Genomic DNA, 25,967 nt, shown 5'->3' on the forward strand with positions numbered 1-25,967 from the left:
TGCTCCGGAGGTTCACCAAAACAAGTTCAATGAAACACAGACAAAAAACTCAATACCAGAATGAAAACTGTTGTGCTTTTTTTTATTGTGTTTACATTTTCATCTCAAATGTTCATCTGTTGTCGGGAGTGTAAAGAACCTAATTCCTACATACTATCACTTCCCCCAAACACACATTTTCTTTCCCCCACATAGATATCCGTCCTCCCAAACCTTTTTTTCTTTTTTCAATTCCCCCAACCTATTTCCAATGATGCTCTTTATATTGGTTGATTTATTTGACGAAGTCATAAGTGGTTGAATTTCACTTCCATTATTTTTTATAGTAAGGGATTCTCGTTTTTGACCATAAAATTTGTGCTAATGGCTCGAATTTTAATGTATATATTGAGCTTGATTTGCTTCTCAGAAATAGAAATTTTGTTGAGAAGCTGTCTTGGTACGCAAGACTTATTCGGAAGAGCATAGACATGTAGGCTTAGCCATTAGTGTATTCAGCTCGATCAAAGACTTTTGATTTAACAATTCTGACACTTGTGTTAAAAGGTAAAGGATTCCTTTGATAATTACTCTTTATATTTCTCTGGAAAGTTGAGATATTGAATATAGACCAATTTTATGTTGATTGAACTAATATTCAGATCAATTGACATTCGAACGTTACTGAAAACTGTTCGAAAACATAAGGCGCAAAAAACATAGGGATTTATAATCTTATAGTAACAGTTCAATGTTTTAATCTGGTTCGTAAAATGACATGGAATTCTCTGCTTATAGTAAAATATTGTTTAGAGTAACTTTCAAAATAATTAAAATGGAATAGGTAAGTGAAACAAGAAAAATAAGTTATTGTTTGAAAGCTTCATCAATGAAACAGATAAGGGATCTATTCTGTTTCAGCCCCCCCCCCCCAGTGTTTTTAAATGCCCTCCAGTTACAAATTATGGGTTGTTGTATAGCACATTACTATGTAAAAAAATAGCACATGCGCCTGGGGGGATGGGGGGGGGGCGTAAAAAATATAAGCCCACTAAGCTGCGGGAGTGGGGGGGGGGGAAACAGACTAGATCCCAGAATTGCATTAAACTTAAAGGAACCTTTGAATCTTACCCGCCAGGACCCCGTCTCCTCCCCAATTTGTTATGGAGTACTGGCGACTCTTATTGTGTTCAGTTGTAGCACCCCCCCCCCCCTGGACAACAACCTTACATCATAGGTTCCCCGAATTTTCCCATTTTCACAAAATAATGGCGGTTCTATGCACACACTGACGCATAAACTACTGTTTTACATTGTAAATTGCTTGATTTTGAAGTCAATTTTAGTCAACATAACTTTGGCCGTTCCTTATTTTGATTATTATGTCACTCTACGCATAATCAATAGAAGTTTAATAGATCTATTTTGGTTAAACTGACAAGCTCACTTATAGAAAAAAATCAGATAGAAGTTGGCCAGTTTTCCATAAGCAGCTGTTATTTGAGTCTCACGTGAAATCTGTTCAACTTGCTCATAAACTTGTAGAATTCACAATGCAAAAACTTACTTAAAATTAAGGAGGCATGCAAGTTATGTTGACTACTGTATTTCATGAAGATAGTTGGGGGGGGGGGGGGGGGCGAAACAGAATAAATCCTGAAAATCAAAAGGAACGGCCAAAGTTATGTTGACTAAAATTGACTTCAAAAATAGGCAATTTATCTTTTAAAACTGCCTTTTTTTCGCTTTTACATTTGTCAGTGAGTGTATTTCATGAAGATGGTGGTGGGGGGGGGGGGGGGTTAGAGGTTAGAGTTAGAGTGGTACAATTGGAAAGAGCAGAGCTGACAGCATATAACATTTAATACCCAGTTATTCTTTGATTTTTAGTTAAAGAAAGCTGGGGAAATGAACAGCTTGACAAAAAAGTCTACGCCTCAACAGCTGGCGTTTCAATTTTGGAGTCATCAATATTTGGCGGTTCACTGGCCTGCTTTTTCAGTTTTGGTCTCGGCTTCCTGGTTGTCTTTTTGGCAGGCTTTCCTTCAACTGACATCTGTTTTCTCAAATTGGTATGTTGCCTAGGAGCCGGAGACATTAATCGTATGTGTTCGAGATCCAAAGCAAAGCTAACGCTCCGTTTAGTCGCAAGTTTCATATCAAAATTTGTAGGCGACCTTAAAATACCAGGGGGTATTGTTTGACTTTTCGTCAATTCGGACTTTCGAATATCAATATCGGGTTTTGAATCTGTTGTCTGGGCAGGCATGTCATTGCATTTGACGCCCTCTATCGGCTTTAAATCACTGACTTTGTTCGAATCTTTCACATCATTTTGGACGTTTATGATAACGTTATAGTTGATTTGTGGAGAATTACCATTAAAACTTTCACTTTTGGCAATTAATGCGTCTAGTTTCTGCTGAGATGTAACATGAATTGTTGTGACGATGTCTTCGGGTCGAACAATGGGCTGTTTTGCGACTACTTTTTCGCGTTTTAAAACCCTAAGCTGATTGGAGACATCGTTACTGGACTTGTTGTCGGATTTTGCAATTTCAGAATTTTCATCGTTGTTTAAAGTGATTTCTTTCGATCTTTCAGGAAGAGGGTTTCCCAATTTTTCATTAGTTCGCTTCAAGAGTTCTTTATTACTACGATTTTCAGAAGTTAACTTTTCAATCTCTGACATTTTTTCAACTTGATTCGAGTTTTCACTTTGAATTTTCTTTTCACGTTCTGATGTTTTGCTTTGCCTTCGTTCACGTTCTTTCAAAACTAGTGCACTTTGAAATTTATCCGCCAATTCTTTTCGTAAAAGTGCCATTAAAGGCGAAACTTTTTCGGCCTGTTGACTTGAGTTGAGAGATGAATTTGTAGCAATCGAGGTCTGGGATGTTTGGGTCTTTTTGCTGGTCTGGCCTAGAACTGTTGCACTACGACTGTTGACCAGATTCTGCGATTTTGTGGTAATTTCTGGCAAGGTTCTTCCACGAACTGAAAAGGTCATATCATTAGACAGCCTGGATGAAAGTTTTTTAGACTTCATCCGGTTATCGGACCACTTTGAGCAGCACAAGCTAAGCTGGGGGGGGGGGGGGGGGGGTGGGAATGGGAGGGTGCAGTGAGAATCATAAAACGTGGTCTTGAAAAAAGAAAGGGTAACTGATTAGAGAGATTGTCTTGAAAATGATCGCATAAGGCTCTGCTAACATTGCGAATTCTGTACTGATAGTGTGATTTAACAAAGCATGTCCATTAAAAGGAAAAATTTGGACCAATGCACTTATTTATTATCAACGAAATGCACTTGTTTATTGATTCAATGCACTTATTTATTATAAATGGACATTGGTCTGCCTCTAGGTAGAATAAAAGTGAAATCGCAAGTCAAAACAATTAAGTATGTATAACTATATGTCTGTGACATATTGATCGAAGTTTACTAATATTTCGAATAAATTAACATATCAACTGTCGAGATTTCTTCAGTACTTCTGCGAAGGCTGCTTCTTTCCATTCAAGACTCGAGATAAGCAGTGTCTGAGTGAAAAAAAAAATCGACAGAAAAATTTGACCCAAGCAAATGATAAAAGCGAGTGCTGAGGAGCTCTCCTAAAAAACATAAACACATTCCTTAAAAGCACTGAGTTTGTTCCATTAAATCAACGGCGGATAAGTTTCCAATATTCCTGCTGTTTTTGGCTAGGAAATCTTTTTGGGGCGTCAAGCTCAAAAGTACTAAACTAGAACACAGAATTTATTTGAAAAATGGGTGAACATACTAAAAAATTGAGAGATTATTTTATGGCTTATGATGGCAAAAGCGATGGATTCACATATTAGTTCTCTGCCACGCAAAATTTCTTTCATCCGCATTTTGTATAGAACTTAAAAGAACAAATAAATTATCCATCAAACACATACTCGGGTCGAGGTTTTCCACAAAATTTTTAGATGAAAATTCACGAAAATTCTGATCTCTGTAACCAAGAAAACTTGAAACCTAACTTCGACCTTAATTGGATACTAACTGACAACGTTTGGATTGATGATATTGGACGAAGAGGGATACTTCTGTTTAAGACTGGATATAAAATCTCCAGTGGTGGAAGTACTACAGTTGCTGTGATTGGCTGATTGTTTTGAGAAGACGTCTCGGGTCGACACTCTTGAAGACGAGACAAACACTTCGCTCTTTGAAGACTTCGAATCGTCTTTCAGGTCTAAAACTACTCGATAAGTTAGTTCTGATAAGGAAACACTGATTATGAAGATAATAAACGCATAATGTACAATTTGACGTTTTTTTTTCGGCTATTTTTGACGTTTTTCGACCAATTTTATACTTGCCAAGACTTGTATTTAGACTTGCCAAGTCTTAAATCAGACTTAGATTTAGACTCGCCAAGTCTAAAATCAGACTTGGATTTAGACTGCCAAGTGTAAAATGTGACATGATCTTGGTTCTGAATCAGTTATGAAATACGACCTGGATTTAGACTTGCCCAGTACTGCTGAAATTGACTTGCTAGGTCCGGGGTTTATTGGACAGTTCTTTCCCGCGTCGAGGATTTTTCAGAGAAATAAGGCAAGATTTGCGGTGAACAGCGGTGAAAATTTTTTTTTCACAGCACTACGCAGATATTTTTTCAAGTTGAATGTGGTCAAAAGCAGTGAATTTTTGCAAGATTTGCTGTTTGAGCAGTGAAATGTCATTATTAACCGAATTTATTGCATGTCTTACAGATAAAACAAGCTGTCGACCGGATTCTATACACTGATCTTGAACTTAGCAAACATTTCTCCTACCTCTGTACAATCGATACGGAATATTTTCTATATTTTTTGCTCTTAAATCAAATCCATTCCACTATGTGGCAAAATAAAGGCGACGAATTATTTTTTGCATCATTAGAGGTTTTTAGCCGCGAAATATTTAATTTTCACCCCTATTGGTTTTTACCGTTGAAAATTTAGTTTTCGCTGCGCACGCGGTGAAAAAATATTTAACCACCACCGAAAAAAAATCATTAAAAAATTATCGATATCAATTTTGTATGATCGTGTAAAATAAAGATGCTTTAAATGTTCTTAAAGTTCTTAGTTTTCAGCGCTAAAAATTTTTTGTTCGCCGTCCACTTTCTTAAGCGCTATGCTTGGGCAATCAAGGCAGCAAAGTTTCCAATCGGAACCCATTTGCAGTTTTTTTTACCACATGCATTAGTCAAAATATTTTCCCGGAAAATTTAAAACTTGCTTTCATTTGTCCGGTCTACAAAAAAGGGAACGTAAAAATTTGTGAGAACTGTAGGCCTATCTCAATTACTCCAATGTTTTCAAAACCCTTTGAGCGTATACTTCTCAATCGAGTTAACAAATTTATACAAAATAAAAAGTTTTAAACGGTACACAGTTTGGATTTCAAAAACATAAGCCTTCTACAGATGCTGTTTTACAATTAATCGAAGCATTACAAGAAAACTATGATACCTTAAAAATTTCAGTTGCTGTTTTTATTGATCTAGCTAAAGCATTTAATTCAATATCGCACGAAATTCTCAAAAAAGATTAAAGCTTACGGTTTTGCATAAAGTGCAGTTGATTTATTTGTTTCATTTCTTAAAAACAGGCAGAATTGTGCTAAGATAAATTATGCTTACTCAGAATGGTTGGAAAGAAATCATGCTGTTCCACAGGGAACGGTTTTTGTGCCACTAATTTTTCGTCTCTACATTAATGATTTAGGAGAAAAAGTACAAGGAAACTTTGACATAATTCAACTTGCTGATGACACAAGTTTCCAATTTTAGCAGAAACAATGTCAGCTAACTGAAAAAGGTGTTTCGGAAATACTGGAGAAAACAGATAATTATCTAAAGCAAAACAAAATAACCAAGAATACCGGTAATGCCGAACTTCTTTGCGTCTCGAAAGAAAACGAAAAAATTGGTCCAATAGTTTTTCGGGGACAACAAAATTAAACCACAAAGTCGCTGCATATGCTTGGGTATAATAATTGATTTTAAATTAAATTTTCATGTACAACTCAAAAAAGTCCTATCAAATATGGCCACAACGATTAGATCCATATACCTTTTACGTTATCAGTTACCTCTGAGAGCACGATTGATGCTATTCAAATCCCTAGTCCTTTCTCATTTAAATTTCAGTGCCCTATTTTTTCATAACTTGAATTTCTCTGCAATGCAGCGAATTAATTGACAAATCGATTGGGGAATTAAAGTTTGCTATAGGAGAAAAAGTTTAACAGGTCTGCAGATCTCTTAGTAAAATCTGGCATTTTGCCTGCAGAACTTTCAATAAGCCAGATGAGTGTTTCCAAACTTAGGAATGATATTTCATTATTGAAATCAGACGGCACTGAGAGTTTATTTCTAAGTGGTAATGTCTTAGTAAGAAAAATTAACAGAACTGAACAGCTAATTCTCCTAAGGTTAAGCAGTCCATCATTACAAAAAAGAAGCATCCAAAAATGAAATAAACTTCCGCGTGAAGTCCGGACTATCATATCACGCTCAAAGTTTAAACGCGTGTTAAAACAGCATCTGCTTCAACAATTCAAACTTCTACGGTTGGAAAGGAACGTTGGTGGCTTCAAAAGTTATTTTTACCTTTAAAAAACGGAACCACTAATTTTGATTTTTAACATTGTACTAATTTTGTATATATAATTTTAAACTTGTAATATTTAACCCCTGGGTTGTATTTCCAATTTACTCGTTTTTTTAAAAAACTCAACTCTTACATTCACACAATGTATTAACCGCCTTTCTTTTGTTTTTAGCGTGGACACCTCAACCCGGGTTTTGGTTATTTTGTGGAAAAGCTAATCAATTAATATAAAATTTATTGTAAAAACAAGCTCGTAGGTACCTGTAGTGATAAAAAACATGAAAGCAATGATCACAAAACTGTGTTTTAAGTAAAAATCTATAAAGTTAAATTGCTCTTCGAGTCATTAGATTTAATTTCAATTATTTATGATCGATATCTCTGCTAGAGAATAATCATAATCGATTAGGAGGATTTTCTTCAGATTGTCTACCAAGTAGTGCTTTTTCATTTTCAAAACGAAGGCCGATTACAAAATAACAAAGTTTCACACTAAAAATGATGACTTCCTTTACCTTCGAATCAAAAGAAATTATTAGGACCAAAAAGGCCTCAACAGGCCGGTTGATTGTGCAAAACTAGAAGAACATGCCGTTTCTTAAACTTGCATTGATTTTGAATCATTGCTATCAAAAACCTACCCGTTCAACACTTGAATACTTAAAAAAATGTTTTTAAAATCATGTTATAACTCAAGATAGACTTTGGAAATAAAATACAAATATGTTATACAGCATCTGGCGTATAAAATTTGCGTATCATTGATCAGTGTAATCAAATATTTTCAAATTTATATATACGCCAAGCTGCACACTGGATGCTGAATAAGATAGATGTATTTCAATTCAAAATCCCGAGAGCATTGGCTAAAAACAAAGAAATTTTTAGATAGATATAAGTGTAGATCTAATAAAGTGTGGGCATTGACAATGAGTTTTGAAAGTAGGAAATAAAAAGCTTGCTTTACCATAGTCTTACATAAATTTGATTGACCGTGTTTAATTAGTGTAAAATTATAGAATTTTTGGAGGTTCATTGAAACTAAAAGACATTGAATCTTTGAGTTATTAATTAGTTTGCAGAGATTAGGAGGCAGTCTTGAGCATATTGACTATGTAAACAAAAGGAACGAACTTGAGCGATGTGAGTTGGAGCAAATTGATTAATTGTTTGTTTAGTAAACAAAAGGGAGACTAGCTTTGCAAAGTGATCAAGTTGTCAGAAATAGTCAGATTGAGACTCAGAGGTCATTAAAAAAAGTAACAAAGTATGATTACAGCAAAAAAAGAATGGAACAGCTTGGGAAAAGCAATGATATTAATTTATGAATTTCCCTTAAACACCAACAATGCACCCTCTAAGAACAATTTTGTTGTAATAAAAGCGAGTATTTCTTCCCTATAGGAAGCTACAAGTTTGGGTTACCTGTACAAGTTTTTAGGAAGGTTGTTATGACTATGTTAAATAAAAAAAAGTTACAGCTTAATGAAGGGAGAAGAAAAAATGCTTTGAAGGATTAGTCGGCCAAATTTATTGAATTTTTCAAAGAAAAAAGATGTTTATTTGCCCCGAATGATTACTCCTAGCAGGGAAATTAGAAAACAAAGAAATGTAGAAAAAGATATGTGTCACTAATTTTATTTGCGAAAAGTAAAGCGTACTGTATGGTAAAAATTACACTCACCAATTGTTTTTATTTTGGGAAAGGTAGAAAAAAACAAACTTGATAACTAAAAATGATTCTTTTATGGTGTAAATCAGCAATTGTTTGATTTCTATGAACAACAATCTATTGGGTTTGGTTCCCAAACAAAATGAAGCAGAAAAAAATGGTGGTTGAAGGGACATGCACGAAGGAATGAGATGAGAAAAAGGAAAGAAATAAAAAAAAACGTTTGCTTTTGTTGCAATAGTTTTTTTCGAACCAAGCTCGGTACTCTGTCATTAAAAGGAATATCGTGAATGGGGCTAATGCTAAATTTCAGAGGCGATTTTGTATTTGTAGGAGAAAATTGGTAGAGACCTTGGGAATTTTTTGAATTAGTTGTTGGAGTTCTTATATTCAATTTTTGTCGAATTTATCGGGGATTATTGGTTAAATCAAAGTGTCTACTTTAAACCAGAGCTTGGAAAAAGTAACAGTACTACAGTTTTGATAATTACACCGTGGAAGAAACCATTATTGTCAATAAAAAGCGGTAACTAAAGTATTGGAGGTTGAAAAGGTCAAACAGTTTGCAAAAGAGAATTCTTAGTGGAAATAACGAGTTTTTAAGCAAATTCGTTAATTGAGATTGGCCTAAATTTTGCTCTGAAGTGTTCTACAGGTTAGACTCAAAAGTCCAAAAGAGCACAAGGGCTGTTTGAAGGAATTTCTGATAGAGAGAAACTCAAAAGTTACAAAACCAAGCGTCCATAATTTCACCACCCACCGCAAGTCTTGAAAATTCAAGATCCTCTAGTCCTATTGACCTCAAATTTTAACTGGTGACTCTTAGGACAACAGCATATGCTTTGAGAAAAAGAGTAAGCTTTTTCCGCTAACTCAAAGTTGTTTATTTTGCTTTTAAAAACATACAAAAAAGAGGCGATAACTGAATTTTTTTGTACTTCAATGAAAGAAGCAACACTTTTACCGTGCTCAAAGTAACCACCCAAAAAAAACGTTTAAACATGAAGAACGCAGAATAGTTATCGTTCAGTTGCAAAAAAATAACTCTAACGAATATTCTACAAAAAGAAGGCAGAAATATATAAAATTTCCCAAATTTTTCCACCATGGTGATCATAAGGAGAATTGTTAAAAAATGGTTAAAACAGACATTGCAACATCATAATGGAAATCAAAGCACCCTTAAGGTAAATCCAACATATCCATAGCCGTGAAAACATGAAAACTAGCATGCACGCATAGAGATTAAGCGACATGAAACTTGAGTTTTTCTGAATCCTGAAATTAGCAAAGCAAGTAAACCACAAAATTCCGGTCATTTTGAGCAAACATTTATATAAGATAAACTGCAGCGCATGATCAAACTCCTAAGCCCACTATTGCACTTATACGTTAGGGAAAATGCTCTTAAAGGAACTACACGTTACGTTTTGCTGATAAAAACTGATAAGTTTGAGCAACCATAAGCACAAGAAAAACCATCAGATGCGAGAGCGCGAGTCTGAGAGCGAGACTAACGAGACTTAAAAACAGTAGTTCGTCAGTTAAAATTGAGAGAGAGAAAAAGCTCAAGGGGAGAAGTTGGCTCTCAGAGTGAGAAAATTGTAGTTGTTTCGTGATTTTTTTGCGAAAGAGCATAGTTTCGCAGTTGCAGTGAGTGAAATTTTTTGATTATTAATTCAAGTAACCAGAGTAAAGTTTTCAAGCAGCCGAGAGAGCTACATTTTCTGGGGACAACACTGTACACTCACTGCAAGAAGAGCAACCACCAAACAAATTTTTCGTATTTTGAAAGAGTTTTGGGCGCTAGCCAGTCCCCAGATGGAAGTCTTCTATAGACAAAAATTCATAATTCTACAGTGGCGCTCCTGGGTGGGCTCTCTTGCTTGGTAAAAAGGGATTTTTTAAAGAAATTTTGAAGACGACACGAGTGTGATTAGATATCTGTGTGACTGACGACGAGTGCGCATGTCTGGCGACCCTTTCGAGAGATCAGTCGAAGAACACGCTGAAGATATTCCAGGGCGCCCTGTGAGAGTTGCAGGAAGACAAAATTAAAGTGATTTTGAGTAGAGGAGACAATTGATTTCGGGAAACCGATATTCTGGAAGAAATATAGTGATTCTCGATAAGAGGATTCTTACTGATGGTAGTGGTTTAAGTAACCGAGCAGATAGATTGAGATAACTTAGAGAGAGACGAGAAGACGAACTAAGAAGATCTGCAGCGGAAATTGAAGCCACAGAGGAGCATTCAGAGTAGAGTGAAGCACCTTGGAGAACAATGGCAGGATTCGGATTTGCAAAACATTTTCTTTCGCCTGGGTATGAAGTTTGGGAGGACTAGCGTAAGTATTACTTAGTTGTTTGTGTAATGTGCATGTGGACAGGAGAAGAAGTCAAGCAATATTTGCCAGAGAAGTTGTGTAGTTGGGTTCTTGATGCTTTAAATTAATTGCCAAGTGAAATTTGGAAAACCAATCAAAATTATCGTGCTTGGACTCTTCAAGAAACTTTGTACTTCTGCAACTTGAGACCTTCCAATTTTCCAAAGATGTATCAAGATGCCTTTAAGGGATATTTGATAGGAAAGGATGAAATTGAGAAAGCGCCTTGTAGTGTGAAACTGAGAAACCAGTGTTTCAAAGCGACGTTGCTGACAGAGAGGATTGCCACGCAATGAGCGGACTCAACAATTTGGAAAACAAGCTGGACGTTCAAATGACAACCGATTTTGTCAATTCAGTTATGTCGGGAAAATTGCCAAAGCGATCTTTGGCTAAACGTTTTTCCGCAATTAAAACAATTGGGTTTGGAGTAAAGGCGGTGTACTGACAACCATTCATAGAGGACTGACAACTATCCAAATGAGGAGGCTGTTGCAATTTGGAAGTGTGGTGGAAGCGATTAAAATTTTTATTAGTTAGAAAAATGGAAGAGCGTGATAATGTGGTGAAACCAAAGACGGGCGACGAGAAGTTCAAGGAACTGATGGACCGTTGTATTGCACGGTGGGATATTGGTAAGAACATAAAGTTGCAGAACTGAGAAGCGAAGCACTCGATGAAACTGCTAACAGTAAATTGGAGGATAATGCAATTTTAAGTGAAGACGATTTTAGCGATGACGACAGCTTTTTCGATAGCGACGATAAAAACAAATTTGAATGCATGGACAACGATGTGTTCCTTCAAAATATTTGTAAGCGGCACATTAAGTTTGAACCCTTTAAGTCGACTACCAAAAATGGATTGACAGGTGGAAAACAGTGCTCTGAAGGTTTGATATTCTCTGAATTCATCATGTGTGGTCCTTGCTTGCCGTACTTTGAGAAATTGATAGATGATGGAGAAACAGCTATGCCGCATTTTAATTTTGATCAAAAAGATAATCCGGCCACAGCAACAGAAGATATATTTTGAGAAAATTTGGGTTGACAATAGTTCACGACCGGGTATGACCGGTATTGGGTCGCAGCACACTGATCAACTTAGTTTGACCCGAACATCATCTGAAGATTACTGTGAGAAATTAAAAGCGAATACTGAAACCTTCCCAGCGGACAATGCTTATAGCAAAGCAAACAAGAGTTGTGAAAACAACGCTGCAAAGGCAATTGCGGATGGATTTCCAGAATTGAGCAAAGATGAAAAATCGACTATACCACTGAAATTGGGCTATTTTTTTGTCAAAATTTAGATAGAAAACGCAATTGATGAAATAGACAAAAAAGAAAACGAGGACTCAAACGTTGCCGCCACTGTTGGAGGAAGCGGTGAAACTATATAGGAAAACGGAACTGTTTTTGGAACTCTGCGTCAGCATCTAGCGCCGGCAACTTTCAAAAAGCCGGATAATCAGAGCTACGATGCAAAAATAGCGTCGACTGATGAATCAGTTTTTGAGAATGTTTTTGACCATTCAACTGCTAAGAAATTAGTGATGTTGGACACTTTCGTTGAGGGTCAAGATGGAAGTGGTGTTGGCTTGCATGATGTGGTTCTTTGCTTAGTTCGGATGAAGTTGGAAAGCAACTCAGAAGAGAAAATACTGCTAAAAGATGGAAACAAAATAAATGCAGGAAGACTCCGAGAGTCTTGCTTGGATAATGGTGACGAATATTATCCATTGGGAAGAGATCGCAAGAAAGACAGTTCGTTAAATTGGGAGCCTCAATTACTCGGCTCAGACGAGAAAAACCGGGAACTGAATTTCTCCTATGTTGCAAGCGATGGAATTCTTCAGAGCGAACATACTGTACAAAGTGCGATTGAGCTGTCACTGATGTTGAGGCAAAGCAACGTTTCTTTTGCTGAAGAAGTCTTAAATAGCGGATCGGAGTACGAAGTGTTGCGCAACCAGAAGGTAGAGTTAGGTAATGAAAAGTCGGTGTCAATTTCAGAGGCGAGTGATCTGGAGCTGAAATTGCAAAGTGACGGCGAAAACGTTTTTCCATTTGATTTTGGAGAGAATGTAGTGTCAGTCCACTTCGAGAGTTCTTTTTCAAAGCAAAGCAGTGAATGCGAGCAGTCCTCGGATTATGAAATATGGAAAGCAATAAGTACTGATCGGAATCGGTTGTCGATAGGCTTATCCGGCCAAGAAGAGATATTACAATATAGGAGGGAGGTGTCGTGTAGTTCTTCTCCAAACTTTTTGAGGTGGAGTGGCGATCAGAGAAGTCTGGAATTGGAGTACCCTGAGTTGTGCACCATGTTGTTTACAAAACAAAAAGTCAGTTGGAAGGAGAAGTGGAATAATCTGAAATTGAAGTGTCTTTCGTCCAGGGGAGTGTGGCGGAAACGAAAGAAAATGTCGAAGAATGAGACTGGAGGCGGACATCCCTTCAAGAATTGGAGAAGAAAGAAAGGTTGACAAAGTCGGTAAAGGTAAACTGTCTGATGTGAGAGCTAATACGTATAACCTGATGAAACTCCGACTCTTATAATTGTGAGTAATTATGTCATACATTGAATTGGAAGCTCGCAATTGAATCAGTAAGTCTGCTGTTAATAATGATTTGCATATGCTCTATTTGACAAAACTATTAGAAAGATGGCCAGTTGATTGCAGTGTTTGGACTTAGGTTAGGATTAGACAGAGTTAAGACTATTGTTGGTATAGAATTGTTTTGATTGTGAGCTTCTTTTCAACCAGTGTTTTGCTCCAAAAGCAATTAGAGGATTGAGTCATTTTTTTTACAATCCTGCTTATATATTCTAGCAATTGTTTAATCACTAAACGTTGGGCATTTTCTAACCTGCCTTAACTGGAGCTCTATTTAAATGTTTCACACTTACGTAGGTTCTCAAAGTTCAAAAAAATAGTGCTGTGCAAAGCCAGAAAATTAGCTAGTACACATGGACCGATGGATTCTTTTTATTATTCGGGAGAATAATAGACTAGGAGGGAGGAGTATAGAATTTATTGAGGTTCATTGAAACTACATAACATAGACGTTTTGAGTTATTTATTAGTTTTTAGAGTTTAGGATCTAATTTTGAGCATTTTGACTATGTAAACAAAAGAAAAGAACTTGAGCGATGTGATTCGGAGCAAATTGATTAATGGTTTGTTAAGTAAACAAAAGGTAGACTAGATTTGCAAAGTAATCAAGTTGTCAGAAATGATCCGCATGAAACTCAGAGGTCATTAAACAAAAGTAACAAAGTATGATTAGAGAAAAAAACGAAGGGAACAGCTTGGTAAAAGCAATGAAATTCATTAATGAATTTCCCTTAAACCCCAACATTGCACCCTCTAAAAACGATTTTGGTGTAATATAGGTGAGTATTTGTTCCCTTCAAGCAGCTAAAAGTTTGAGATCACCGGTTATGGATTTTAGGAAGGTTGGAAAGACTATATTAAATAAAAAAAATTTACTTCTTAAAGAAGGGAGAAAAACAAAAAAATGCTTTGAAGGATTAGTCGGCCAAACTTATTGAATTTTTCAAAGAAAAAGGATGTTTATTTGACCCGAATGATTACCCCTAGCACGGAAATTAGAAAACAAAGAAATGTAGATAAAGCTATGTGTCAATAATTTTGTTTGTGAAAAGTAAAGGGTACTGTATTGTAAAAAGTACAACCACCAATTGTTTTTATTTTGCGAAAGTAAGGAAAAACAAACTAGACAACTAAAAGTAATTCTTTTATGGTGTAAATCAGCAAGTGTTTGATTTATATTGATTACAATATATTGGATTTGGTTCCCTAACAAAATTAGCAGAAAAAAATGGTGGTTGAAGGGACTTGAATGAAAGAATGAGATGAAAAATGAAATGAAATAAAAAAATCGTTTGCCTTCCGTTGCAAAATTTTTTTGGATCCAAGCTCGGTACTCCATCATTAAAAGGACAATTGTGAATGGAATGACATTTCAGAGGCAATTTTGTGTCTGTAGGAGAAAATTGGTAGAGATATTGGGAATTTTTTTCCATTAGTTGTTGGATTTCTTATATTCAAATTTTGTCGACATTATCGGGGATTATTGGTTAAATCATAGTTGGTTAAATCATTATTGGTTAAATCAACTTTAAACTAGAGCTTGGAAAAAGAACAACACTATGGTTTTGATAATTACACCGTGGAAGAAACCATTATTGTCAAGAAAAAGCGGTAACTAAAGTTTTAGAGGTTTAAAAGGTCAAACAAGTTGCAAAAGATAATTTTTAGTGGAAATAACGAGTTACGAAGCCAGTTCGATGTTTGATATTGGACTAAATATTATTCTAACGTGTTCATCACAGATTAGAGTCATTAGTCCAAACAAGCCCCCGCAGGTCTTAAAAATTCAAGATCCTCTAGTCCTATTGATCTAAAATTTTAACAGCTGACTCTTGGGACAACGACATATGCTTTGAAAAAAAGAGCGAGCTTTTCCCGCTAACTCAAAGTTGTTTATTTTGCTTTTATAAACATACCAAAAAAGATGCGATAACTGTTTTTTTTGTACATCAATGAAAGAAGCAACACTTTTACCGGGCTCAAAGTAACCACCAAAAACCACGTTCAAACATGAAGAACGCAAAATAGTTATCGGTCAGTTTCAAGAAAATAACTCTAACGAATATTCTACAAAAAGAAGGCAGGAATATATAAAGGTTCCTGAATTTTTCCACCGTACTGATCACAAGGAGAATTGTTAAAAATTGGTTAAAACAGACATTGCAACATCATAATGGTAAGCAAAGCACCCTTAAGGCAAATAAAACGTATCTATACCTGTGAAAACATAACAACTAGCATGCATGCATAGAGATTAAGGGACATGAAACATGAGTATTTCTGAATCCTGAAATTAGCAAACCAAGTAAACCACGAAATTCCGGTCATATTGAGCAAACATTTATATAATATAAACTAATGCGCGCGATCCAGCTTCCACGCCCACTATTGCACCTGTACGTTGGGTCAAAATGTTCATAAAAGAACGACACGTTACGTTTTGCTGAGAAAAACTGATAAGGTTGAGCAACCATAAGCACAAGAAAAATCATCAGACGCAAGAGAGCGAGTCTGAGAGAGAGACATAGGAGGCTGAAGAACAGTGGTTCGTCAGTCAAAATTGTGAGAGAGATTGCTCAATGGGAGTAGTTGATTCTCAGAGTGAGAAAACTGTGGTTGTTTAATGAGTTCTTTGCGAAAGAGCATGGATTCGCAGTTGCAGTGAGTGAAACTGCAAAGTTAATCAAAATTGCTGGTTACGAAGATTATAAGTTTCTGGCCAGTAACATAGCTACTGGGAGGCAGAACTTATTTTAGTTATCTGGGCTAGGAAGTAGGGTGACGGATTTTTGGATTCTTGCGGAGAGAGTGATTGAATTGATTTGATTCAGTGTGGACCGATAATTATTTTTGATAGAAAAATTCATTTTGATTGTTGAATTTACTCAATTAACTGTCTCTGGCTATAGCATTAGTTGTTGCTGGTATAACATTTTTTTATTATAATTCAATTATCCAGAGTGAAGTTTTCAAGCAGCCGAGAGAGCAACATTTTCTGGGGACAACACAGTACACTCCCTGCAACAAGAGCAATCACCAAACAAATCTTTCGGAATTTTGATAGAGTTTTGGGCGCTAGCCAGTCCTCAGCTAGAAGCCTTCTAACGTCAAAATTACAAAATTCTACAAAAAATTTATAGGCTTATCACGAAACTACATTTGCCTTAAGGCAAAACAGTTTAGTGATAGTGTTATATCTTACAGTAACTGTAATCATTATAACAACGCTAGCTCTAAGATTAATTAGCAATCTGGAAAACGTTTCATTTTAACTTGGGTCAAAGCGTTTAATTATGATAGTGTGGATGAGACAAAAAAATTTCTCAATTACTTGGGCCATTGGATAACGTTAAACAAACAACATCGTAGTTCTACACTTGGTTTGTGTACTCTTAGCCAATTGCATTTGTGCATGTTCTGTAGACGGTGAGGTTTTGTGGAGACTTTAGAATATATACTTTATCAATATTCTTTAACCATTTTTACTCTTTTAACCAGCCATTGTGTTGTGGATTTATCCACATAAATTATTGACAGTGCACGTGAAATCTGGATACTTTTAGAATCTTAGGGAAAATCCGACGGTTGGCGCTATGACTATCCTTTCGCCCACTTGTTTCCTATTAAGTTTATATTTATTTCATCTGGAAAATCATTAAGTTCCATTTTTCTTGAAGATCTGTTGTTGATGAATTTCTAAGTTTAAAAAATAATCAGACTTTGAAATTATTTACTTCTATTTTCAGCATAAATTTTATTTTTTTTTGGTTGAATCAATTGTCATATTTAAGGTTTGGTATTGTTTTTTTCTTGATCCAAAAATATTCCAATGATTCCATATATTCGATACAAGAAGAATTAAATAAAATATCTATCCAGAGAGTAAAAAACTAAAAAATTTGAAACCGATTAGAGAAAAAAATTATTGAAACAGCCTCTGATTAAATTGGTTTAAAACAATCGCTTTCAGAAATTCTCTTAAACTCTAATAAATATGATAAAAAGAAATGATTGCAATGGTTTCAAACAATTAAAAAAGTCTGTCTCATTTTATAATCAAACTCGGAAAAAAACCCAACCTAATACAACATATTATTGATTGTTTGTAGCCCGTTTCGTCACAAACGAATTCAATGCATTTCTATTTTATAAAAATAACTCAATTTGTAAGAGTGAGTCGAAGTAAAAATAAGTCAAAAAATAAATTTATTTTGAAAGAAGTTCAATAAAAATCGGAACAAAATCATGGAATCAATCTTATCGAATAAGACTATTAATAAGAATTGAAGAACTCGTTTTTTCCTCTGCAGCAAGGAAATCTTAATCTTTTGATTATAATGAATTGATGATATGTTTGTTTCAAACTGTTTGTTTGAGTTCAATTTTAACTTCATTATGCATGTTGTTCTAGAAATTATTTTTTTCCGGAGAAGTAACAGTCGATGGACAAAAACAGACCATTTTTGGTTTTGGTTTGTTTGCTCCTCAAAATTGTACCAATTTATGCAATTGTTAGACCACAGTGCTTGCTTATGAAAAAATCTGATTATCATAAAGTTTCTGAAAGAATAAAAAAGTTTTATGATACAAAAGCACTCATGAAAAAAATATATTATGTTTTTACTATTTGGGCGAATTAGTGCATGATAAGAATGGCTTGAATGATTCAGACAAATTCTTCGTAAAATAAGGTAACAATGATTCAAAAGATTTCACTGTAAAGTTTTCGTAAAATTTCTATTAAGCGTTAAATGGTAATGTGACCGTCACTGATCAATCGCCGGATTTCTCTGAACAGTGTACTTACATTTGACGTGTTTAACAAGAGTTGCGGTTGGGTTTAGTCGGGTAGCTGCGAACTGGGGATAGTCGTATGTCTTTCTGCACGTGAAATCTATGCCCATATATAAACAAATAATTAGAAGCAGAACGACAATTATTGATGACCACGAAATATGCCAAACAAACGAAAATTGGTGTTTACTTCAGGTTATAAATGGGTTTGATTTCTTTGAATTAGATTCTACTAAGGGTCAAGGTCAAGGTTTGCGTTTTTACCTGTGTTAGTAACTTCCTAAATAGTTTTATCAATTAACAAAACTTGTCAAGGAGCAGCGGCAAATTATATGTATTTTAACCTAATTTTCCCTTGGTGATATAAAATAGCAACTTTGAGTGATTTGCGGGTAATTTCCTCTAGTTTTTCTAACCTTTGATTTTGTAGCCAGAAGATGTAGCTTCATTGAAGGCATTCACAGCCCCGGCTTTTCTCGGCCTAAAATTATCACTGAAAACTCAGATATTATATCATAGAGAAAAAAAATATTCTTGGACGATATGGAGTCAGCCTGCTTGGATCCTAAACTAAAAAGTACCCTTTCAGACCCTGGGACGGTCTCAAATGAATAAATTCAGCAAACTTGATATTCGTTGTGATTTATTGATTTATACTTAATTTCGTAGTCTAAAAGTAAAATAAAATGCTTCACACAAATGTCATGATATTTATCATAATACTTAAATTGAGGCACCAATAAAGACTTTTTTGGAGAGCTTTGCTTTTACATGTGAAAAATTCTGCAAAGTTAAATAGTTACATGTTAACTATCCTTACCCTCTTCAAACACTTTAATAATAAAACAGAAAAATGAAGTGTCATGTTTGTAATCAAAATCGCATTGGAGTTGTACATTTAAGAAAGTTCTGTTTTTCGAGTTCTTTTTTTCAGTACCCCAGTCGACAACGAATGGTTATCTTGCAAGATCTTGCAAGATTCTGGCAAAATCTTGCAAGACGATACATCCTCTTGCAAGATTTTCTTCCAAAATCTTGCAAGATCTTGCAAGATAACCCTTTGTCTTGCGAGAATCTTGCAAGATAACCATTCATCTTGCAAATATGCAAATAAATGGAACATGATCGAACAAGATCAAAATGAGACGCGAACATTGCTTCCCATCAATTTTTTTTACATTGTGATACATAATTACAACCAAAATAACATCAAGGTTGTCTTCTTTCGCTCAAACTAAAAATTGAATCAATTTAGAAAAAGAAAGTAAATTGTTTTCCATAGTAGCAAAACAAGAAATTTGAAGCACGAATTAATGTAAATAAATGAGAGTAACCAGTATTAATACTAACGGCTGTATTAAAATACAGATATCTGGTATAAATTTTGTTTCAAAAATCTCTGAAAACTCGTTCCAATACATTTTGGTAATAGTTTGCGCTAAATGAAAGATAATGCGTCTAAAACAGCCAATGATAGCAGTTCTCGACCGGAACGAACTTGCAAGAATCTTGCAAGACAACCATTCTTCTTGCAAGATCTTGCAAGATAGCCATCGTCTTGCAAGATCTTGCAAGATAACGATTTTCTTGCAAGATCGTGCAAGATAACCATTTTTTGCAAGAATCTTGGAAGATCTTGCAAGATAACCATCTGGTCTTGACTAGGGTAAACTTCAACTCTACAATTCATTATCGGTATAAAGATTTTGAGCGCGTAATGTCCACAATGATTTTAAAGCAGGCAAATGTGTACCAATGGATAAGTTTATTGGAAAAGTTCATAAAAGTTCAGAACAAAATACTTCTTTTTCAAAAATAAAATCGGTAATAGTCTAAAAAACAAAAAAAATTTAAAAAAAAAGGCTGTAGCATCCACAGCAAGTTTTTGTTCCAACCCTCTTGAGGGGGAGGAACTATATACTCAAATGGTTTTTTTTGTTCAGTCAATTTTTGCCGATCGATATATTCACCGTAGAGAGTTGAGACTGGTATCATTAGAAAGCTTGACCAGCGTAGAATATGGAATTAAAAAGATTTTTTTATTTTCGTTTTTTACAGGGAGTTATCGAGGTTTAAAAATTTGAGAAAACAGAGTGAATTCCGTTGATTTTATTCACATATACCGGAATTTTCGCCATTTTTCGACTACACGTTTAATGATTTTATTGCAAAAAATTCAAGGCTATTTCTATTTTTTTGTCAAAAATTCTGGCTAAATGTGTCAAAATTCAGACTTTTTTCACAAAAAACAGCACTAATTACGCTTCTTTAGTCCATTTTGATTAAATTTACCGGAAGTACACACCCAAACACCACTAACACAATTTTTTTAGACTAAAAAAGGGGCTATTTCTACTTCAATTTCCCTTGAAAGTTCTCTGTAATTAAAACTTTGCCGTTTTTTGCTAACTTTACTCGTTGATTATCAAAAACGCGGCATTTATTTTCAATTTTTTAACAAACAAATTATCTATGGCTATAACACTCGAAAAATTAAGTGTTCTTAATTGACAAACAGCATTAGCAGGGTTAGTTTTGGACCAATCGTGGACCGTTACAATCCAAAAATAATTCGGATTGTAATCAGTAAGTCTTTTTATAAAAAAAACTTCGATCTTTTTTATATTATTTAAATAAAAGAAAATTTCAAATCAAAGATCACTATTGATAGGTCCATTTGACTTCCTAATTAGTTCCAAAATAATTTGTCTAGTTTTTTTACTTGAAAGCTTATGGTCGTTTTTTCTTTTAAAAAAATTTGTTTTTTGAATAAATAATGGCTTATTGAACTTTGCCTTCATTTTTCTTTTAGTTTAGTCAACTTGTAGATTAGTGTACTTCCTCTTTCTACTGAATTCAAATGTAATCATCATTGCGGTTTTACGCTTTAAGTTATGGTTTTCTTGCATTGATACTACTAGATTTAAAATTTTATTTTATTTTTAGGTATTTGACCATTTTTCACATTTTCTAAATTTGTCACATTATCACGCTATTGACAGTTCATATATCACATTTTTGGCGTTCAAAATAAAGCACCATTGATAAAATTATGATCCTTGAAGACGTAGATTATGGTTTTAACGGCTTCGACTCTTTTTCTTGAGGAAGTTCAAAGAATTTTTTATCTTTTTACTTTGTCTTTTAGTCGTACAATAACGGTTATGGTTATTTTCCTGCACAATAACAAGATTTCGTTGGTATTCATGGAAAGAACATGAGCAGATTTTTGGATATTAGTAGATAACTGATGGCTTTCATGACTCTGAAAACAATTGTTTTTCAAAAAAAACATGTTTTATTTTCATAACTTTGTTCATTTTTTGTTTGTTAATTAGTCTCGTTAATTACAGGTCAATTATGACATTTTTGTTGTTAGGGGAAGGTGTCAAAAAGGATTGCTGTCACAAAATCTAAAGTTTTTTTAAAAAAAATTGTTATGACTTTACTTACTTCGACACGGGTTTTCTACAGAAAAAAGTAAATTAATTTTTGATCTAAGTCGTTTTTGACGTTCTTTTTGTAGACGTAAGACATATTCCAGATAATTGCAGGTCGCAAGTGTTTTCCATGGAAGAATAAACGACTGTGTTTAATTATTTCAGTTTGTAATTATTGGCTTTGATCTGTTTGGAAACAAGTTTTTTTTTCGAAAAAAAAACTAGTAATACTCAATTTTGCCTTTGTATTTTTGTCTACTTGTTACCTAGCTTCATTAATTAGAGGTCACATATTAATTTATCTGTCTTTGCCGAGGCTGCAATCAAACATATTTTGAGGGCCAAAGTACGGCTTTACGGCTTCGAAAACTTTTTCTGGCAAGTTTTAACTGATTTTTTGTTTGTTCTCTATTTGCTTTTATTTTTTAACCGCATTAAAAATTGAATACCGACAATTCTTGTTTCAGGTATGAAAGAGCATTGAAAATTGTAAACCTATGGGATCTTTTACTTGATCTCCAATTGTTTTCTTTACTTTGAAATTAATTGTATTTTTTTTAAAAAATGAACGAATTTTTCAACTTGTTTTCAACTGTTTTAACAGCTTTTGTTCTTTTATGGTCTAATTGTTACCAAGCCTTATTACTGACTGGTGGCAGATCTTTTACAACTTATTTTGTTTGGTTTCAGTTTCATCTGACACTATTTTGACTTTGATATTAATTTTGTTTTTAAAACGGACATAAAGTTTTTGATGTAATTAATGTTTGCTGTTGTTGTTGTTGTTGTTGTTGTTGTTGTTGTTGTTGTTGTTGTTGTTGTTATTGTGGTTGTTGTTGTTGTTGTTGTTGTTGTTGTTGTTGTTGTTGTTGTTATTGTGGTTGTTGTTGTTGTTGTTGTTGTTGTTGTTGTTGTTGTTGTTGTTGTTTAATTTTGCTGTTCGTCTTGACCCGCTTTCTTAATATTGGCATATCTCATCAATCTAATGCATCATTTTTTTTACTACACAGATTTATTTGCTTTGGAGGCTTCTTTTCGTTCATATACAAATCTGTTTTGAAAATTAATTGAATTTTTGGGTTTTTCTATCTGTTCCTCATTTGGTAGAGAATTATGCCAAAATTGTGGATGAGCGGGGTCGGAATCTTATGTGCGATCGCACATTACCGAGCCTCCTTGTTCTTTCAAATGAAAAATTCTCACATGTTTAGAAATTACCCTATTGTTGCAATATATCTAATCAAATTGCAATTTTTTATTGAACATTTCAAATATGTGGTACATTAGTACCCTTATCTTTGCTGTTCATCTGTATGAGTCATATATTCTTGGTTAAGTTGACCTCTGTTTCCTAAATTGGTTTATGTCTTCATTTGAATGTTTATCCATTTTTATTCACACTTTCAGTTCTGTTCATTTTGTCTCTTCACTTAGTGAGCATAAGCAAATTATTTGTTGAACTATTTTTCGCCATTTCTTGTCTTTCCTACTATCCGCTGAACTGAGTCAATCCTTTTCCTAACTAGCTTTCATGATGTCTGAGTAAAATTTTTCAATTGTCGGTAAAATTCAATTTTTCAATTGTCAAGTATCTCTCTATTAGGCCAACCGCCGATCAAACTAAGTATTCAACGTAAATCATTGATTTGTGCAGCAAATCGAGTTAACTAAACAATTTGTGAAAAAAATTTTCGCGCCGCGAATCAGCATCGAATTATCATACACACCAAATGGTACGACATTACACAGCCAGCAAGTGAATCTGGTAAAACAAACGAGCAGTGAACGAACAGTGAACCAACTCTTCGATGAAAAAAGCGGCGTACACAAGTGAAAATAACCATCCTGAATACGGCAATCATAACACTGGGCGTTCTCCTCCAGAAAAAACCTACCGTGGTGTGATCGACTATACAAATTGAGGATCCGACGGACGGAGGCAACGAAGAAAAAAGAAAAACACTAAGTGCACAGCTAAAATTGTCAGGGGAGCTGAAATGCCGAGAAGCTACAGACACAGAAATGTTGAGTTGCAAAATGTCACGAAAATTAAGCAATCAAAGCGTGTTTCAATCATAGTTTTGTTGTTAGAGGTGAAAGAAACGGATCTTGAACCAAAAACTTTTGTATTCAAGGACGAGTTAGCAATACTTGGTTTGTGGACAATAATGGAGGAAGCCTTCATGAGACCCCGAAACATCATAAACCAGCCCGAAATCCTAAACCAACACCTCGCTTGCACTTTGGGAAAATCTCGCCCCGACTACTACCAGTTTTTCAGCCAATTTAGATCTGCGAAATTCTCACAAGAAATACATTCTGATTAGAAGAAAGAGTAAGCGAAAGGCTTTTTTTGGAAAAGTGAAAAATAAGTATGCGATAACTGCGGTAGAAAAACAACAAACAACTCCATAATAGGGCAGCTAGGATATCAGCTAAAAGAAAGAAGTCAACAAGATTTCGTCTTTTATGTGTTTCCTTTTTCTATGTTGATTCGATAGGAAAGAAAATTAACGTTAATTTCGAATAGGAAGCGAACACTTTAAAAATGAATGACGAAAAAAATATTGTTTTTTCCAGAACTCTGGTATTTCTGACGACTTTTAATGAATTTATTGTTTTTTTGTTGAGGCTGCTGTTTTTTTGTTGATAGTTGGCTCTCAGAAAAGACAGCGGATTATAAGGAAATAATGACATCAGCGCTATCGGGGCGAACTTAAAAATTTCTTGCATGTTGGACTCCAGACAGCAAATTCTTTTGTATAAATTCGTCAGATTGCAGATTCTTATACTCTTTCAAGTTAAATATTCAATTTTGCAGGTTCTTTCAATTGAAGCAGCTGTACTCCAACGGGGTACACTGAAAAATGTGTTCGACATCTGTTGGAAATTTCCTATTCAAATTTTCATCGAAGTTTTCCAGGCTTATTCAAAACCCACGATTTTTCTTTAAAGAATACATCGCTAATTACTACTTCAACAACAACTACTATGCGTCAGCAGCAAAAACAGATAAAGTTGCGTTAATTTAACCTAATGTGACATTTTTTCAAAGTCACCCAGGATAAATTCCTCGACCTAAAACAGGTATGGACCAGGGGGACTTGGGTCGCGGAAATTGAAATCTTCACTTACGTGACAACGTTGATTTTATTACACGAACTCTTTTGCACCCGAGAAGCGTAATTTAGTTCCGGCACAGAAACCATATCGCATTCATTCGGGTCGTAATGTTCGTTTTCAGTCTTCACATCACAATCAATTGTTGTTTCTGTTTCAGGTGAAACTGATTCCGTCAAATTTTTAGTTTCGTTTCTAATACTTGCAGAATTTTGTAGCGTAGTTGACGACAAAGCTGATGAAATTTGAATAAAAAATCTATTAGAGATTGAATTGGCGTTTATTGAAGTTATGTTTGCATTTGAGCTTCTTATTGACAAAGGCTCTCGTGTCTGGAGGAATTTCTGATCACCTAAACTATTTGACACTTTGAAAGCTTTTCTGTTTTCTTCAAAGATTGGAATAGCAGCTGTTTCATCAAAAACTATATTACAAATTCTGGCGATTTTGCTCATTTCAAAATGCACCAAAGCATCCCCACTTCAAAAAGTGAACAAATATCGCAATAAATAATATTTGCCGTAAAATCCATTAAACTTAAATTGGATTTTAGTGAAGTTGAAAAAAAAATTGGGAAACGTTTTGTGTGTGTAATTTTCTCACGTGAGTTTTCCCATTTTTGTTCAAACTCGAAAGACAGGTGGTTTTGGTTGATTCAAAAGATTTGATTAAGGAAGTTATTAATTATTAATACATAGAGTGATTTTGCTGACATGTTTTAAGTCTGTGCATACAAAATGAGGTCGAATTTCATGCGGTTTCCATTTTTGCGTGAAGAGTGCGTCAATGCATGGAATCAATCTATCGACTGAAAATGGACTGAAATTTATGAAATTTTAAAGTAATAATTATCAGCGTCGCTTTTTATAAGCAGGATAAGCGTCACTTTATATATAATTAATAAACCGTCTGGTTCCTTTCTTTTAATGTCTAAATCGAAAAAATTCAACTTTCATGACTTTGCACCAAAAATGGATGACCCAATTTTTTTTTGCAGAGCTGTACTTTTTGTACTATCCGTTAGTATAATGATCTAGGATGTCAATTAAGCTTTTTTGTAATGTTTCCTCACGCCAACTCAGGTTTTTTACTTTACAAAATATTGGTTTAAGTAGTCTAATTGATAAAACTGATTCTTTATATTTTTGCATTGCCGCCATTTTTGAACCGTCATTGCGCTCCCTCAAAAAGCAATGTTAATTTCCACAAAAACTTTGCCCCAAAAACTTCATCGGATTTGACCTCCTCATCAGCAGGTGGAAAAAGTAGTTACAATTAAAAACAAGTAGTCACAATCTGATAAAATTTTGAAGCAGAACA

General features: G+C 34.7%; 1 protein-coding gene across 2 annotated transcripts; it reads right to left on the reverse strand.

Moving 5' to 3' along the window:
- Window positions 1-1,660: 1,660 nt before the first annotated feature.
- LOC142354737 (uncharacterized) lies at window positions 1,661-25,253 on the reverse strand. 2 transcript variants are annotated; one of them, XM_075407119.1, is made up of 5 exons: window positions 24,663-25,253; window positions 18,504-18,568; window positions 18,101-18,187; window positions 4,014-4,205; window positions 1,661-2,976 (listed from the first exon to the last, which is right to left on the reverse strand). In XM_075407119.1, the coding sequence occupies exons 1-5, from the start codon at window positions 25,100-25,102 to the stop codon at window positions 1,910-1,912; spliced, it is 1,851 nt and encodes a 616-aa protein (XP_075263234.1). In that variant the 5' UTR covers window positions 25,103-25,253; the 3' UTR covers window positions 1,661-1,909. The 2 variants fall into 2 exon arrangements, with proteins under 2 accessions (XP_075263234.1, XP_075263235.1); XM_075407120.1 differs by lacking the exon at window positions 18,101-18,187.
- Between the last annotated feature and the right edge of the window lie 714 nt (window positions 25,254-25,967).

The sequence above is a fragment of the Convolutriloba macropyga genome, chromosome 15 (assembly GCF_964194025.1).
Source record: "Convolutriloba macropyga chromosome 15, txConMacr16.3, whole genome shotgun sequence".
NCBI lineage: Eukaryota > Metazoa > Xenacoelomorpha > Acoela > Convolutidae > Convolutriloba > Convolutriloba macropyga.